The sequence below is a fragment of the Trifolium pratense genome, linkage group LG1 (genome assembly GCF_020283565.1).
Source record: "Trifolium pratense cultivar HEN17-A07 linkage group LG1, ARS_RC_1.1, whole genome shotgun sequence".
NCBI lineage: Eukaryota > Viridiplantae > Streptophyta > Magnoliopsida > Fabales > Fabaceae > Trifolium > Trifolium pratense.
Window position 1 is genome coordinate 15,748,303 of NC_060059.1, and position 16,526 is coordinate 15,764,828.

General features: G+C 34.0%; 4 protein-coding genes across 4 annotated transcripts; 2 read left to right on the top strand and 2 right to left on the bottom strand.

Annotated features, from left to right (window-relative positions):
- The first annotated feature begins 2,584 nt into the window (after positions 1-2,584).
- Positions 2,585-7,242, top strand: LOC123909948 (granule-bound starch synthase 1, chloroplastic/amyloplastic-like). The gene is made up of 14 exons (XM_045960903.1): positions 2,585-3,024; positions 3,172-3,509; positions 3,906-3,986; positions 4,101-4,199; positions 4,318-4,407; positions 4,735-4,798; positions 4,894-4,994; positions 5,072-5,181; positions 5,282-5,525; positions 5,611-5,787; positions 5,880-6,071; positions 6,307-6,393; positions 6,477-6,605; positions 6,738-7,242. The coding sequence occupies exons 2-14, from the start codon at positions 3,174-3,176 to the stop codon at positions 6,852-6,854; spliced, it is 1,827 nt and encodes a 608-aa protein (XP_045816859.1). The 5' UTR covers positions 2,585-3,024; positions 3,172-3,173; the 3' UTR covers positions 6,855-7,242.
- A 2,459-nt stretch (positions 7,243-9,701) lies between these two features.
- Positions 9,702-10,671, top strand: LOC123889095 (protein MAIN-LIKE 1-like). The gene is made up of 2 exons (XM_045938297.1): positions 9,702-10,172; positions 10,336-10,671. Exons 1-2 carry the CDS (start codon positions 9,702-9,704, stop codon positions 10,669-10,671), a joined length of 807 nt encoding a protein of 268 aa, XP_045794253.1.
- Positions 10,672-10,783: 112 nt separating this feature from the next.
- On the bottom strand, positions 10,784-11,607 carry LOC123889104. Its single transcript, XM_045938303.1, has 2 exons — positions 11,166-11,607; positions 10,784-11,064 (listed from the first exon to the last, which is right to left on the bottom strand). The coding sequence occupies exons 1-2, from the start codon at positions 11,605-11,607 to the stop codon at positions 10,784-10,786; spliced, it is 723 nt and encodes a 240-aa protein (XP_045794259.1).
- Positions 11,608-12,550: 943 nt separating this feature from the next.
- LOC123889112 lies at positions 12,551-13,261 on the bottom strand. The gene is made up of 2 exons (XM_045938312.1): positions 13,030-13,261; positions 12,551-12,954 (listed from the first exon to the last, which is right to left on the bottom strand). The coding sequence occupies exons 1-2, from the start codon at positions 13,259-13,261 to the stop codon at positions 12,551-12,553; spliced, it is 636 nt and encodes a 211-aa protein (XP_045794268.1).
- Positions 13,262-16,526: the final 3,265 nt, after the last annotated feature.

The following is a 16,526-nucleotide window of genomic DNA, read 5'->3' on the forward strand; positions in this document are numbered from 1 at the left end:
ATCTATTTTCAAATATGAAGGCTAAATCATTTTTTTTTATCAATTCATAGGTACATATCTTACTATAACTTTTTTTGAAACAACGTACCTTACTATAATTAACCATTATATATTTATATTATATTGTGAATATATATGTTTTTTTTTTAATAAAGTATATCAACTGATATATATTTAACCAATATATATTTATATTATATTGTGAATATATATGTTCTTTTAATGGTGTTGGCTTGGGCCCTTGGAGTATGCTCCTCTCAAGGTCTCAGGTTCGATTCCCACTTGTGTCAATTTCGGTGGGCTAAGTCCATATAGAGCAAAAAAAAACTCTGGCTTTAAATGGGGCCCCCGCAAGTGGGCGGTGGGATTGGTCCCCTTGGATTAGTCGGTCCTAAGGCCGGATACCAAGTTTTCAAAAAAAAAAATAATAATAATAATTCTTTTAAAAAAATTATGCATATAAAAATTAGTTTGATAATAATATTTGAAAAATATATTTATTGAATTAATAAACTTAAAATATTGTACCAAAAGAATAAAATAAACTTAAAATATTAAATTATAAGTATCTTAAATAGTATTAATTTGATAAAAAAAAATTATTGAATTAAAGATGTCCTTTTATGTAATTTTATATTTATCAGTCAGTTTAACCGCTAATCTTACCAAACACTTCAATCAGCTTATCAGCCGGAAGCTATCAGCCATCAGCTATCAGCTAACTTATCAACCATAAGCTATTTTTGCCAAACAGAGTCTTATTATTTTATGAGTTTATAAGTTGTTGTCTTAATGCACTATATATTTTTTTCTTCACCATAATTTTATTCCACTTGACTTTTATGATAAATTTTTCAATATCATAAATTGTTTACTTTCTTAGGATCTACATATAATATTTTTATAGATAAATGAGGGTATACACATGTTTGAATTTGAATAGTTTTACTTAAATTTTGATGAAGTAAAATTATAAAATTCTTATGTGAGTTATGTCTCCCGGCTCATCAAAGATAAACTTTTATAATAAAAAAATGAAAAATATTACAAATAATGGGACACATCTCATTTTTTTTTTTGTGTATGCACAAATGCTAGTGAATTTGGATTTCACTACAAAATAGAATGATGTAGTAATAAATTTATATCGCCTGAGTTAAAATAAATGGTCGAGATTTTATACTATATGAAATTGTTGAAATCTACATAATTGTAGTTGAATTGGGCATAAATTCAATTAATTTAAAAATTGGTAAAGTCGTGAGTTTTAGACCATGCAATCTTGATTAAACGGTTCATGCATTATCTTACAAGTTTATATTAAACAACTATATGATCTTAATTGAACGTTCTAAATCGCTGACGACCTCATTTAATCCAATCTTAGATGAACCACATGCCTATTGTCAAAATTAAAAACATGTAATTGCATGATTTTAGGGCAAGGGATCCCCATCAAATGCTAGTAGGGTGAGGGGTGGACCCTTCTCAACTATTGAAGATAGTAAGAAACATCAATTTTCATTTGGATTTTTCCTATCATTGTCGCATGTTTTTCAGTTTGGTAGTAGTGTAAGGGTATGGGGACCCTATGATTTGTTTGCTACTTGATGAATCTGAACGATGATTGTAATTTATCAAGAAACATTTACTTGTCCTTTCTGTCTCCCACTTGATTATTATTCACACAATTTCATTTTTCTGGGCTCAGAAAATTCGAAAATATTTGTTTATGTCTTTCAAAAGGTACACACAAAACAAAAGCAAGTGCCATAAGACATAATATATTTTTAATTAATATTTATGGAAGAATGTTAGTGAAATAGAGGCCGTTGGTTCCTTCAAATAAATCAAATTTCAACAGCTGCACAATAACCTATTTGATTGGAGCTGGTGATGTTACAGCAGAAGGGCCATATATGTGTAGTATTAAATCATTATTTATTAGATTTCAAATTGCAATGTCAATTAATCTAATCTCTCGAATTTTCAAAGAGGCAAAAAATTAAAGAATATTCATGATAATATATAAATTACTCATATGAGTTTTGAAAGATTTTTTATTTTGATAAATTGATGTTGCTCAACTTGGCATTGTTAATATGCATAAGTGGGACATGTGGTGGGTCAACATATTATTTTCCATATATTTTTTTATAATGGAATCAAGAATCGAACTTAGGACTTCATTCATATATAGTACACAAACTCATCACTATCGACTAAATTTAGTGGCTTTATTTTCTTCAATCATTTAACTTCTTTCCTCTAGTATCTTAGGAATTCCCTTAAACCAATAATTAGAAGAGTCGTGTTAACTAGTATCTTTAAAGTACTAATTAAAAAAACGTAAATTTTGCATTAAAAACATCATTTTTTTTTTTACGTAAATCAGATATTCTTTGCACGTAATTGAAAAAACTAATTTCTCGAATTTTATAAAACGTAAATGGATGACAAATTCTTCCTAAACATTTTAACACTAAAACAACTTCTTCTTTTTTATTTTTTATTTTAAGAATATTAACTATACAAATTTTAAAATAATTTTATTATAATTAAACATTTTCCTAGTTAGAAAATTAAAATATAGTAATGTCCTTGGTTGCAACTTGTGAGAGCATTGTGCAACACGAGAAGAGATCTGTGTAGTTGTTATAAGACATTATTGACCTCAAACCAAACACTTTTCAACAGCATATTCATAGGAATCACAATATCACATGGTGTACTAACTATGTCCCACTAGATAGAAAGCTACTCGATCCGTCCCTTGATTGACACAGTTGACTATAGTCGTGTTGTGTCAATCAATTTGGGACGGAGTCACACAATCATGATGTGTATGTGTACGCTTCAAATCACTTTCTTCTGCCACGTGTCAAAATATATTAATCAATGCTTTCTTCTCCCACAGTCCCACTGCTACAAAATGCCACTCTTATGATCATTTTTAACAGGCACACACTCACTAACTCAGTAGCACCACCAATTTCACCACCTTCCACCGCCGCTGAGTAACCGGTAACTAACTAACTCACTCCACCGCCATGTCACTTCCAGATCCAGATCAATTAATTAATCACCTATTTCATTTATTTTGCTAGCTAACACAAATTATTCTAACTAAGTAGCTAATTAATTTTGGTTTATTTATTTATATATATGCAGAAATGGCAACTGTGACGGGATATTTTGCGTGCCTCAATTATCAGGGAAGATTAACAGAGTCTAAGCCTAAGATAACTACTTGTTTCAATAATAATAGTAATAAACAAGTGTTTACTTATGTTGGTTTGAGATCCCTCAACAAGCTGCACGTGCAAACAGTACGTGCTACTCCATCTTCTTCGATAACAACGAGTGATAAGAGTGAGAGTGATAAGTTTACTGAGAAAATATTAGGGTGTGGTGGAATGAATTTGGTGTTTATTGGAGCTGAAGTTGGACCTTGGAGTAAAACTGGTGGACTTGGTGATGTTCTTGGTGGTCTTCCACCTGTTTTAGCAGTAAGTTACTTTTCCATTTCAATTATCATATACACTAACCGATAATAATTTCAGAAAATGACTTATAATTATAAGTGTAAGTGTCATGTCACTACCGAACATCATTGCATGTCCGACACTAGGACACTTCACATTTTATCATCCTTATGTTTGGATTCACCACACCGTAAATCAAAACATGCATGGTCATAAGACACACTGACATTGGACATGACACCGACACAACATTAGTAATAATTTTAAGGAATTGAATGTAGTCAAATGTGTGTGTTTGTGGACATGGCTTCAATTTTAAGTGTTCGTGCTACTACATAGATAATTTTTTTCTAATTGTATTTTACTTTGGTAATTGTTCCTGATGATGAAATTTTGTGATAATTTAAATTATTTATTTAGGGAAATGGGCACCGTGTTATGACTGTGTCACCGCGTTATGACCAATACAAGGATGCATGGGATACTAATGTGGTGGTTGAGGTAACTTTTTTTTTGTATATGTATAAATCTTGAAATTAATTAGTAGGAATTGAATTATCACTTGTTAATGATTTTCTTACATTATTAATTTTTGTTATTGTTGGTACCTGGTAGATCAAAGTTGGAGATAGAATTGAAACTGTGCGTTTCTTTCACTGTTACAAAAGAGGAGTTGATCGTGTTTTTGTGGATCACCCACTTTTTCTTGAAAAGGTTGTGTTTCTATGCTTTAACTTGTTGTCATAAATCAATGTAATGTTTATATTTTATAGGATTGAATATGTGTTTAGAGTTAAATTGACTTTATTTTTTGGCAATTCGAATCTGAAAGGTGTGGGGGAAGACCGGATCAAAACTCTATGGTCCTAAAACTGGAATTGATTATAGAGATAATCAACTTAGATTCAGCTTATTGTGCCAGGTACCTACCTTTTTGCTTTGTATTTTCTACCTTTATTGCTTTACCCTGTGTTAATCTTTGGCCCTCTTTAGATAGAGTTTAATTAAGCACTCGTCACATAAGTGCTTATATATTAGCTATTTTTATAACATGTTTTCATAACCAATTTTGGAGAGGTTAACGAAATAAGCTGAAAACGGCATATGTAAGTTGATATACTCAAATAAGTCAATCCAAACAAATAATTTGTTGATGGTAAATATTAACACTTGATAGCTGAGAATAGATACTCCTTTATATTGACCGACCCTAGACATGATCATTATCAATGTGCTCGACAACTTTCAGGCTGCACTTGAGGCACCGCGGGTTTTGAGCTTAAATAGCAGCAAATATTTCTCCGGACCATATGGTGTGACTCTCTTGTCTATTAATTTATTGATCTGAAATATTTGTTTGAGAATAAACTTCAACTTAAGTTTACAAGCTTTTTATGTCTTCCCGCAGGCGAAGATATAGTCTTCATTGCCAATGATTGGCACACTGCTCTTCTTCCATGCTACTTGAAATCGATATACAAGTCTAGGGGGATTTACAAAAATGCGAAGGTGAGGATTTGTTTGCTTTTCGGATGTACGAAATCTATTTAGCATAAGGAAGCTGACTTTCTTTGTAATCACGGCAGGTAGCGTTTTGTATTCATAACATAGCCTACCAGGGAAGACATGCCTTTGCAGACTTCGATCTTCTCAATTTACCTGATGAATTCCGAAGCTCTTTCGACTTTATTGATGGGTATGATACGGTTATCCTTCTAAAAATTGCATTAGAACATAGGTCTTGTGTTCATACACTTAAGTTACTATTGCCAACTATGTATGTTTTTCTTTTTTAGGTACACTAAGCCCGTGAAGGGAAGGAAAATCAATTGGATGAAGGCCGGAATATTAGAATCCGACCGAGTGTTCACTGTAAGTCCACATTATGCCGAGGAACTTGTTTCTGGAGAAGACAGAGGTGTGGAATTGGACAATATCATTCGCTCAACTGGTATCACTGGTATTGTGAATGGCATGGATAATCGAGAGTGGAGTCCACAAACTGATAGATACATCGATGTACACTACGATGCAACAACTGTAAGTAACATCTTCTTTGTTTAACATGGATTCATCATTAAAGTGGAATATAGAAACCAATTCTCATCAAAACTGTCATTTTTAGGTCACCGAAGCAAAATCTCTGTTGAAAGAAGCTCTTCAAGCAGAGGTTGGGTTGCCTGTTGACAGAAGTATCCCTTTGATAGGATTCATCGGAAGACTAGAAGAGCAGAAAGGTTCAGATATTCTTGTTGAAGCTATTGTGAAGTTCATTGACGAAGATGTTCAGATAATAGTTCTTGTAAGTGTCTTTATTAGACTTTTTCCTACACTTTTCTGATACTGTTTACCTAAACAAAACTGTGCTGATGATTCGTATTCTTTCTACCTCAGGGAACTGGCAAAAAGATCATGGAGAAGCAAATTGAGGAGCTCGAGGTAACGTATCCTGGCAAGGCAATCGGGGTAGCAAAATTCAACGGCCCCTTGGCTCACAAAATAATTGCTGGAGCTGACTTTATAGTGATCCCAAGTAGATTTGAGCCTTGTGGTCTAGTTCAGTTGCATGCCATGCCATATGGAACGGTAGAGTTTTTGTGCTTTCTTTTTCTACATAGTCGGTGAATCACACTATCCGATCAAAATCGGATTACTCACATTCTGACTTTGAATTTTTAGACCTGGTATAAAGAAGTCATAAAGTGTGTCATCTGATCTTGAATCGACATTTTTTTATCTAGTGACTGTGTCAAATGCATAATTCCATAACTATATTTCATATTGACCTAGATGTTCCTAAACATAAAAATGCTTGAAACAGGTTCCCATAGTTTCCTCAACCGGTGGACTTGTTGACACTGTGAAAGAAGGTTATACAGGATTCCACGCCGGAGCATTCAACGTAGAGGTAAGAACATAACAATACTTTTTTTCCTTCTCATTTTGATAGAGGAGTGAAACTAAAAGATTTTAACTTGGGTTGTTTTTTAGTGTGAAACTGTTGATCCAGATGATGTAGATAAGTTAGCAACAACAGTGAAGAGAGCCATTAAAACCTATGGTACACAAGCCATGAAAGAGATTATCCAGAACTGCATGGCCCAAGACTTTTCGTGGAAGGTAAGGCGCCGTATGAAACTTTTGTTTTGCTTACAGTACACTACAAAAGATGTTTACGCCTCTAGAGGCATGAATGATGAATATTCGTGGAGAGAAACGCAGTTCAGCTAATCGTTAAAATTTCTGATGTAGGGACCGGCCAAACTTTGGGAGAAGGCGCTATTGAGCCTCGAGGTCGCAGGCAACGAACCTGGAATAGATGGCGAGGAGATTGCTCCACTTGCTAAGGAAAATGTGGCTACTCCTTGAGCATCAACAAGGATATCCTCATTTTAGATATCGTCATGATAAAAAACGATATCTAATACTCGCGTGCTACTAACTCGGAAACTGCAGTTAATGAACGAGTTCTAACAGAGGAACTAATAGTTCTAAAATAGAACTTAGTTGAAGGTGTCTTTATGATGCAACGTATATAAGCTAAAACTAACGTAAGGTTGTTTGGAATAAGGTCTTGTTTCTACGAAGTTTAAATTAAGTTCAAGATAATAAAGGCCTATTCAATGTTGTTTAATTATTTTCATATGGCATTTTGTGGTGGAATTAATAATCATAGGAAGGAACATGGCTTATTCTATTTTGTGATGTTAATGGCAATGTGGCATCAGATGATGCAGAGAATAAGTTGACGGATAAATCAACGGCTAAATTAGACTCACACCAAAGTCATTTTAAAAGGCAAAGATATATGGTCAAACTCTTACTTAAAAATATGAATGTGTAGAACATAGGTGTTTTTTTTTTATATAAATATAAGTGGTTGGTGATCAAACAAATAGTGTAGAGTATAATATATCACTAAATTCAACTATTTGAGAAAGATATTAATTGACAAAGTTTTGAACGTGATTAAATGATATGAAAGGAAATAACTTTGCCTACAATACAGTTTTGAGTTGTAACTCAGTTTATGAAATACGTTAATTATACAATGAATTTAAAAAATTGATTTTTACTTATATAGTAGTATTACGGAGGGAGTAGTTTATCTATATTAGTGTTTTTGCCACGTATTTGTATGATATAATATATAATATGTGAGTTAGCAGGTCAAAAGCGTAGTGAATACATTTAATGTAGATTCTTTATGTATTTTAACTCTATAAATCTTTCACCGTAAAGATTATTTCAAAACACGCGATGGATGGTGGAAGTGCAACGTTGACGTGAGTTTATCACAAAATCCATGTGCCACAGGCTGGGGCTGGTGTATGCGAAACTCAGAGGGTTTCTTTGTTGCAGCAAGTACAAATAAATGAATGCACAAGTTTACTGCAGCAGAAGGCGAAGCTACGGCTATTTTGGAAGCTATTTTAGCTGCATGATATCTTTAAGTTTTCTAACAACTTCCTTAACAACAGAAGTTTTGTGCTTAAAATTGGATGTTCAAGATATCATTTAGTGCCTTAGAAATTAACTTCAATAATAAGTACTTTCTCTAATTCTCAATATAAAAGAAAATTTACTTTTAAGATAGATTGAGTGACTAATTTATCTTATAAAGAGTAAATTCTCTCTTATATAAAGAATCAGAGATATTAATAATTAAGAACCAAAATATGTTTCTATGATTCTTCAATTTACTTATTATGCAAGTGATTAAGATATTCAAATGATAAACGGAACATTATTATCTTAGTTTGTAATGAGCACTCGCAATTAAAGATATCAATTTGTATATATAAATACTATTTTATACATATTTTCGTGGAGATATTCCGTTTGAGTCTCTGAAGGCGGAGTATTTTTCTCAATGCATAGAGATGGGAGACAATTTAAGTGACAGAGTGGAGAGTAGAAAAGTACTCCCCACTATCTTGTTCCATTGACATCCCTACTCACAATCTCGAGAAGAATCCTAACTATAATACCAAGTAAATCATGATCCAAATTACTGTACAGAGACGTAGTAAATAGAAGCTCTAGTAGCATCTATACTTTCCACCTTGTGATTTGCTTTAAACACATATTGAGGCAGTTGTCCAAGCTTATTCACGAAAATAGTTTTTTTTTGTCCTCCACAATAATTCAAGAATGACTCCAAACCATAAATGCCATAGGTGGCCCATCACTATTACTTCTGGAAATTTTTTTTTCCTACCCCAACAATCTTCACTTTACCCCAACAATCCTATTTGAAATAACAAATATACCCTCATATATAATGTAAAACGGAAAAAAAAATCATTACTTACCCTAGTCAAAAAAAGTGTTCCGGTGTGAGTTTGCCGAAATTGAGAGAGTAAGTCTAATTTTACATACCGGTACACTTTTTCGAAGTGTGCCGGTTTGATTTCTTCACCGGTACACTTTTTTCAAGTGTACCGGTATGCATTCGACGTCTGAGTTTCATATTACACACCGGTACACTTTTAAAAAAGTGTACCGGTTCACAGTGATTTTTTTTTTGTTTTTTTTTTCAGTGGTGCGTACAAGAGGATCAGATGGTAGAATTAAGCATAACAGAGGATGTGGAGAGTCTCAACGACATCAGGAGGAGCCGGAACACGATGAGCTGCCGCCAGTGCATGAGGAGCAGGTTGAGGAGCAGGTTGAGGAGCAGGCTGAGCAGCAGGCTGTGCAGCAGGGTTGGCCTGGAGGGCCGATCGATACGAGTCTTTTGACTCGATACGAGCATCATGTTGCTCGTCATGTATGGTTTGGTCAGGTAATACTTTGTTTTTTTGTTATTATTTGTCAAGTTATATTGATCATTTTTTTTTAATTTGTATTGTTTATACTCTCGTTACAACTGTTAAATCCTTATTTTGCATACAAATTTAGTGTTAAAATATTATTATAGTTCATTTTCAATGTCTTATGATATGCATCCAATTATCCGGTCTAATTTATTATTCACAATGTATTTTTTAAATATATGTAGGAACGTGTCGAAGGTGACAAAATTGAGCTACGAATAGCATCTTTAGAAAAAAGTTAGCTGACAGGATTCCTGATCACCATCCTGAAGTTATTCAAGGGTGGTTGAATATTTCGGGGTTGTGCTGACTTGAGCGGACTAGCTTGAAACTTACCGATCCGCAGCTTATATCCGCATTTGTTGAGAGATGGCACCCTGAGACATCGTCATTTCACATGTCGTTCGGCGAGATGACTATTACTTTGGACGATGTGGCATGTCTTCTGCATCTACCTGTTAGGGGTCAGTTTTATACTCCTGTATCAGTTTCTCATGAACAAGCTGCGGAACTTGCAGCTGAGTTGTTAGGAGAGGAGTATGACTTTGCATTGCGAGAGACTGTATTGCAGAGGGATGGTTATTTTTCACAGCAGTGGCTATATGAGAGTTATATGAGGAATGTCAATTTCTACGGGAAACATGACTGCGCAGCTAGGGCATGGATGTTGATGTTGGTGGGATGTACCATTCTGGCCGATAAGAGTTATACACGTGTGGATGCCAAATGGCTACTTCTGTTTAGTGATTTGTGTGCAGTCCATACATTTTCGTGGGCCAGTATTGCATTGGTTTGTTTATACGATAACTTGAACGATGCATCCATGTTTTCTACGAGGGCCCTTGCAGGGTATGCGACACTTCTTCAGGTATGCGACACTCACTACAAAGACATTATTTAGATATTGCGTAATTAAATTTTTTTTCTCTTTGCTGTGTAATTAAATTTTGTTTTTATCTTTGTTGCGTAATTTAATTTTCTTTTCTCTTTGTTGCGTTGTTAACAATTTTCTTTTTTCTTTTTTGTAACAGTGTTGGATTCACGAGTATTTTCCTACCCTTGGTAGAAGGGCTGCGTCGGGACTTAATTGTGATGATCCTGGCTTTCCTCGAGCTATGCGGTGGATGTATAAGCAAGGGAAGACCAAGCTCCCCGAGTATCGGTCTATATTGGATGCACTGACCCCTGATGACGTGATATGGCGTCCGTTTGAGACTCACAGAGGTAGCATTCCTTTTGATCTGATTACTCTGTATAGTGGTCATCTGCGTGGATCCACGGTAGTTCCTTACTTGCCCGAGAGGTGTATTAGGCAGTTTGGATTTGTACAGTATATACCACCACCACCACCTCTAGCTACCAAGTAACCCATAGCAGGTATGGTGAACCATCTATTTGCTACCAACGAATCTCTCACAACCTGCAAATCTTGTCTGAATAATTTCTCATACAAACTGTTATTATTTCTAAGCTCTTCATCTAACTCCCGGCGGACGATGGACCAACCTTCCTCTGTGTAACCAAGTAAAGATGCAACAACTCTAAAACCACAATTTCCATCTTCAAGCACATCAGCAATGTCAACAATATGTGGATGCATATATGATCAGGAAATTGCCCCAAATATTTCTGAGATGTCAGTTTTTTAGACATCTGAGATAGTTGTTTCTGAGATGGTTGAGATTGTTGCTTCTGAGAGGGTTGAGATAGTTCCTTCTGAGATGACTGTGATTGTTGTGTACACAACCTCTTCGATGTACCTAGATTTATGTAAAAACAAAAAAAGTTGAATATATAATAATAGAATATAGACATAAAAATATAAGCAATAACTATATTATCAAAAAAATAAATTAGTCACCTTGTGAATCACCATATTCTCTTTCAACGTGTTCAAAGTATGATGGATCACGATACACATCATAACCTTTTGGTGCTTTGCCTTTATATTTGTTCTTCACTCCTCCTCTGGTTTTTATTTTTTCAGGTGGTGGACACAATGAACTTGAGGCTGGATAAGCAAGTTCAAACACTTTACTCTTCAACGCTCTTTTACCAACAATATCAAGTGACCGAAATCGAGTCCATATTGCCTCCATTGCATTACTCATGTCCAACTCATATCCATCCTCTGTGTCATCCTTCAATGGTTCTTCCATAGTTAATTTCTTCCAACAATGGTTCTTCAACGCTCTTTTACCAACAATATCAAGTGACCGAAATCGAGTCCATATTGCCTCCATTGCATTACTCATGTCCAACTCATATCCATCCTCTGTGTCATCCTTCAATGGTTCTTCCATAGTTAATTTCTTCCAGTGACCGTGAACTGAATCTAACGGTATCGGTACACCGCTGGTTGTATATCAACTCAATTCACAAGCACAAGGCAACTCACATGTTGACCTAAGTTTGCAACCACACAAGTTTTTATTTGTTCCAACAATGTCAATTCTCTTCATCTCATCAGAAATTAGTGTCATAGCGGCCCTGGAGACAAAGTTTCTCAAATATTGAAAAAATGGACTGCTATGTGTCTTTTCTGCATAGTAAAAACTCTTTTGAAAAGACTTCTTAATTTTGTCAACTTCTAGTCTTATGTTGTCATTCATGCCTTCCAAACATTTGCATAAGTCTCCTTTGCTGTGTTCCAACATTTGCTTCAGTCTCCAATGTGCAGACTCAACTCTAAATATCAAATTGCAAACAATAGTCAATTAAACGCCAAAAAAAAGAAAAATATAATTTCAATTTTAAAATAAAAAAAATTATACCTATTAGTCGTTGTGTTTCCTAAATGCATCACTCGATTGGTCCATGCTTCAACAAATTGTTCTTTGTGAGGGGCCAACCAGGTGTTATTGACATATTCGACAAAATTGCTTGAATTAACACATGCTTGCTGAAACGCATTCAACCGCTGCTGATACTCCACCTCATCCGGACTTTCAACAACATCTCTCCACAAAATTTTCACCTTTTGTCGCATATCCTTAGGTATTTGCACGGTGCATCTCGCATTCACATTTTTGATTATGTGCCACGTACAAAGCATATTAGTAGTATGTGGAAATATATCTTTAATTGCATTCATCAAAGCAAACTCCCTATCAGTCAAAATTACTCTAGGAAATATATCTTGCTTAGTAATCAATTGCTTCAACTTACCTAACGCCCAATGATAATTGTCCGTCTTCTCAGATTCCATGTAAGCAAATCCAACAGCAAATGTCATGTTAGTTGACGTTATGCCAGTAAAACAATGGGAAACAAGTTCAACAACTTGATTGAATCTGGATGCGCCCAAAAAATATCACTCAAAACATCGGAGCCATCATCTTTTCTTCTATTCCAGCTGACATATTTTGCATCATCTAACAACTGTAGCAAGTGTTGCAACTCTGTTCTGGAGCCTCTTTCCTGTATTTGCATCATGTGTCTTTTCCTATATACAAGTGTGGCATCAACAACAGACTCTGGATTTTGATCTTTCAAATCTAAAACAATGTTTCTTGGTGCTACTTTACGCTTTGTCAAATCTTGAACACGTTTGTTTTCATCAGCAGTTAAACGTGCCTTGCGAGGATGACCATGATATTGGTCAGGTAGCTCGTGGTTGTGAACTCCATGAATAACCTGAACTTTCCATCCTTAACCATCTGTTGAAGGTGCAGCTCTAATTTTAAATAGACAGTTACACTTTTTCGATGCAGTTGTCGTAGAACTTTCTGAAGAGTCATACTTTCCACCTTTGTCACAACCCAAAATCAACTTGTCATTTCTTCCTCTTATTTCGTTCTTTTTATCCGACCGAGTAATGATAATACCGACTTTATTGGCATCTCCAACATCTCGAGCCCATTTGACAACATCATCTGGGGTAGCAAATTTTTGATGAGTTGTAAAAACATCCGTAGTATCTACCAACATTTGACTTGTATCGCCGAGATAAGCCATATCTGTTTAAAAATAAAAAAACAAATTAAAATTAAAAAAATTAAGAATAACATACCGGTACACTTATTACATATCGGAACACTTTAACATATCGGAACACTTTTAAAAAAGTGTACCGGTATGTATAATGATAAACGAAATATAATTAACATACCGGTACACTTTTTAAAAAGTGTACCGGTAACATTAACATACCGGAACACTTTTTAAAAAGTGTACCGGTAACATAAACATACCGGAAACATTATAAAAAGTGTACCGGTAATATTAACATACCGGAACACTTGTTAAAAAGTGTACCGGTAAAGTTAACTTACCGGTAAGGATAAATACTTACCGGAACAGTTTTTCGTGAGGATGAAAATTCTACCGGAACAGTATAATACGACAAAAATTGTTTTTTTAAAATATATTAATTTTTAATAAGGGTATATTGGGTATTTTTAGAAAAATGTTGGGGTAAAGTGAAGATTGTTGGGGTAGAAAAAAAAATTTCTTACTTCTGAGCTGAAGTTTATTAGATCCATATTAGATCATAATTTATTTTTTTTTGTTTTTTTTTCCTAGATAAGTTCTGAAAAATTATTAAAAAAAACTAAAAAATTTAGGCCTCGTTTAGTTTGTACTGAGCACTTGCAATTAAAGATGTCGATTTGTATATGTAAATACTATTTTATACATATCTTCGTGGAGACTATTCCGTTTGAGTCTCCCGAATATTTTTCTCAATGCATATAAAAATAGGAATAAGGAAGAAGTAAAAAACCCATAATAAAGAATGAGATTATAAAAATAGTTTTAATTTTTAAAAATTAATATTAACTTTACTTGTTAATAAAGAAATATTAAATGTTCATAACTTTTAGTACAACCGGAGAATTATTAAAATTACAAACTAAAAATGACCTAAATTTTTAGCCTAGTAATGACGTCCAAACCAATGGATGGCTCTTGAGTGATTTTTGTAATTAAGAACATGTTTATGTTTTTCTCCCCATTGGAAATTGAGAATGGAGAGAATAAGATGGAAAATGATTGCCCAGATCTATATATATAATTCCTAGATAGTTCTCCTACTATCCATCTTAACCCTAATCCACATCATCCACTTACATCCAATTAAATCACACAATAATGCCACATCACTTCCTTATATTATATCATTCTCATCTCTATTTTTTTTATATTATATCAATCATAATAAATAATAAATAATTATGTTTCTCCAATTATCCAAAAAATGATGTCACAAGATGTTACAGTTTTCTACATTATTATTGAATTATACCTCTCCAATTATCCAAAAATTGATGTCACAAGATGTTACACTTTTCTATATTACTATAACATTCCTTAGTGACAATGAAGATGAACATAGTTGGATTCAATTTCAACATTTATCTCATTTAAATGTCAACCGTTTTCATAGAAACAACAAAGAGTTTATAATTTAGTCACACAAAAAAATACGAAGAGTGTATACATTATTGACTTAATTACATTTCTATTGAGTTTAGTTTTTAGTTAAAACAAATTACTCTTTCAAACCATAGCTCCTATCTACCCTCACGTGTCTGCTATAGTAGCTGGAAAAACAAATCTAAAGTTGAAAGTTCGAATTGTTCATGTGTGGAATGTAACAGACAAATACAAACCAAACTGAGATTACGTCTATGAATATGTTGTTTGTTGATGAAAAGGTGATGTACTATCTTGATATACTTCTCACATTTTCACAAAATCTCTATTGATGTTTTTATTTATTGACTTTTACTTTTTTTTTTACTTTGATCATCCAGTGTGATAAGATTCTTGCTACTTTGGGAAATAGTTTGGTTTCAAAGATAAAAAAATTGGTTGACGAAGGATCAACATATAAGGTTGAAAATATATTGGTTGGAGGAAGTGATAAGTACATCACTTTATTATTATTATTATTATTATTATTATGGCAGCATCTATTATGCACCCTTTTAGCATGCACCCCCTGCTACACCCCCACTTTTTCACTGTTTTACCGTGGGCCCACTTGAATATTGAAAAATCAGAAAATTGAAAAGCTTTGTGTGATTACGGTTGTGCCCTTCATTCATTTTGCAAAACCACTATTTCTCTTTCTTTTCCACTCTTTCTCTCGCTTTCTCTTTCTTTTCCATCTTCTATGAACTCAATCTTGACAAATCAGTGATACGTTGAAAAACTAAGTCATGAATGGTTCACATTTAGAAAAGTGTTTTCTCAGTTTTCCTTCTCTCCACTCCAAATAACATCTCTGTCACCTCTGCATCTCATGTCTTCTTCCACTAGCCGTCTGCCTTCCTCACCGCTCACCGGTATCTCCACTTTGCCGTTATTTTCCCCTTTTTTCAGATTGAAGATTGTTTGCAATCTTAAGAATTAATTTTATCATGTAATTTTCGGATTCAATTAAGTATGAGAAGTTTGGCAATTTTAGGTTGGAACTTTATCTGGAAAAACAAAAACGAAAAAGAGAAATCAACTAATCAACAGAAACAATTATTGCTATTCTTGTCCATACAATCCATTAATTGATTTGCTTTTTTTTTTTTGTAGAACGCATGAATTGAAAAATGAATAATCTGATATTCCAATGTCAAATTCAGTAAGTTTCAGTTAATAGATTGGGATTTTGGACTTTGCTGAAGAAAATTTAGGGAACCTAACTTTGATAAACCTGAACAATATGGTGGCCAACGCCGGAGCAGCCACCGCCGATGAGGAATTGAGAGCCAGAGAGATAACGAGAGAGATAGAGGGAGGAGATGAAAAACGTGTTCTGATCTATAAAAGAAAGGAAATAATATGTATTCTATCAGCACTAATGATACAATTGTGTTGTTTATATAAGCACTGATGATAAATAAATGAATTGCTAAAAATAAGAGATTGCTATTGATTTCTAATAGACACAACTCATGCTAATAGTAAGCTAATAATTATATATAATGATGTGCCATAATCACAATGATTCTCCTGATTAAATCATAGTTGACTTATCTTTAATATGGACTCCGCTCTTTATTTCTTTTTATTTTGTTATTTTTAATTCATTGCCACGTGTCACCATGGGGTGCCCGGATCAAATCAATCTGAGTCACTTGATCTTTGATCAAGATAGTAGCCAAATCAGAGGGCCCTGATTGGTTTTACCTTTTCTGTTTGACTGAGTTTTTTGGAGCGCCTCGGGCCTCCTTGTTGCTATCTTACCCCCGTGTTGCTAATAATGAAATGGTTATGAAGTTTG

Bases quoted from the DNA above. Each gene is read 5' to 3' on its own strand.
- LOC123889095 (XM_045938297.1), top strand. From the start codon at position 9,702: ATGTCGTTCGGCGAGATGACTATTACTTTGGACGATGTGGCATGTCTT. The intron at 10,173-10,335 runs GTATGCGACACT...TTTTTGTAACAG, and splicing joins GGTATGCGACACTTCTTCAG to TGTTGGATTCACGAGTATTT.
- LOC123889112 (XM_045938312.1), bottom strand. From the start codon at position 13,261: ATGGCTTATCTCGGCGATACAAGTCAAATGTTGGTAGATACTACGGAT. The intron at 12,955-13,029 runs GTTCTACGACAA...CAGATGGTTAAG, and splicing joins AAAGTATGACTCTTCAGAAA to GATGGAAAGTTCAGGTTATT.
- LOC123909948 (XM_045960903.1), top strand. From the start codon at position 3,174: ATGGCAACTGTGACGGGATATTTTGCGTGCCTCAATTATCAGGGAAGA. The intron at 5,526-5,610 runs GTAAGTAACATC...TGTCATTTTTAG, and splicing joins TACACTACGATGCAACAACT to GTCACCGAAGCAAAATCTCT. The intron at 6,394-6,476 runs GTAAGAACATAA...GTTGTTTTTTAG, and splicing joins CCGGAGCATTCAACGTAGAG to TGTGAAACTGTTGATCCAGA.
- LOC123889104 (XM_045938303.1), bottom strand. From the start codon at position 11,607: ATGGAAGAACCATTGAAGGATGACACAGAGGATGGATATGAGTTGGAC. The intron at 11,065-11,165 runs GTGACTAATTTA...ACATAAATCTAG, and splicing joins AGAATATGGTGATTCACAAG to GTACATCGAAGAGGTTGTGT.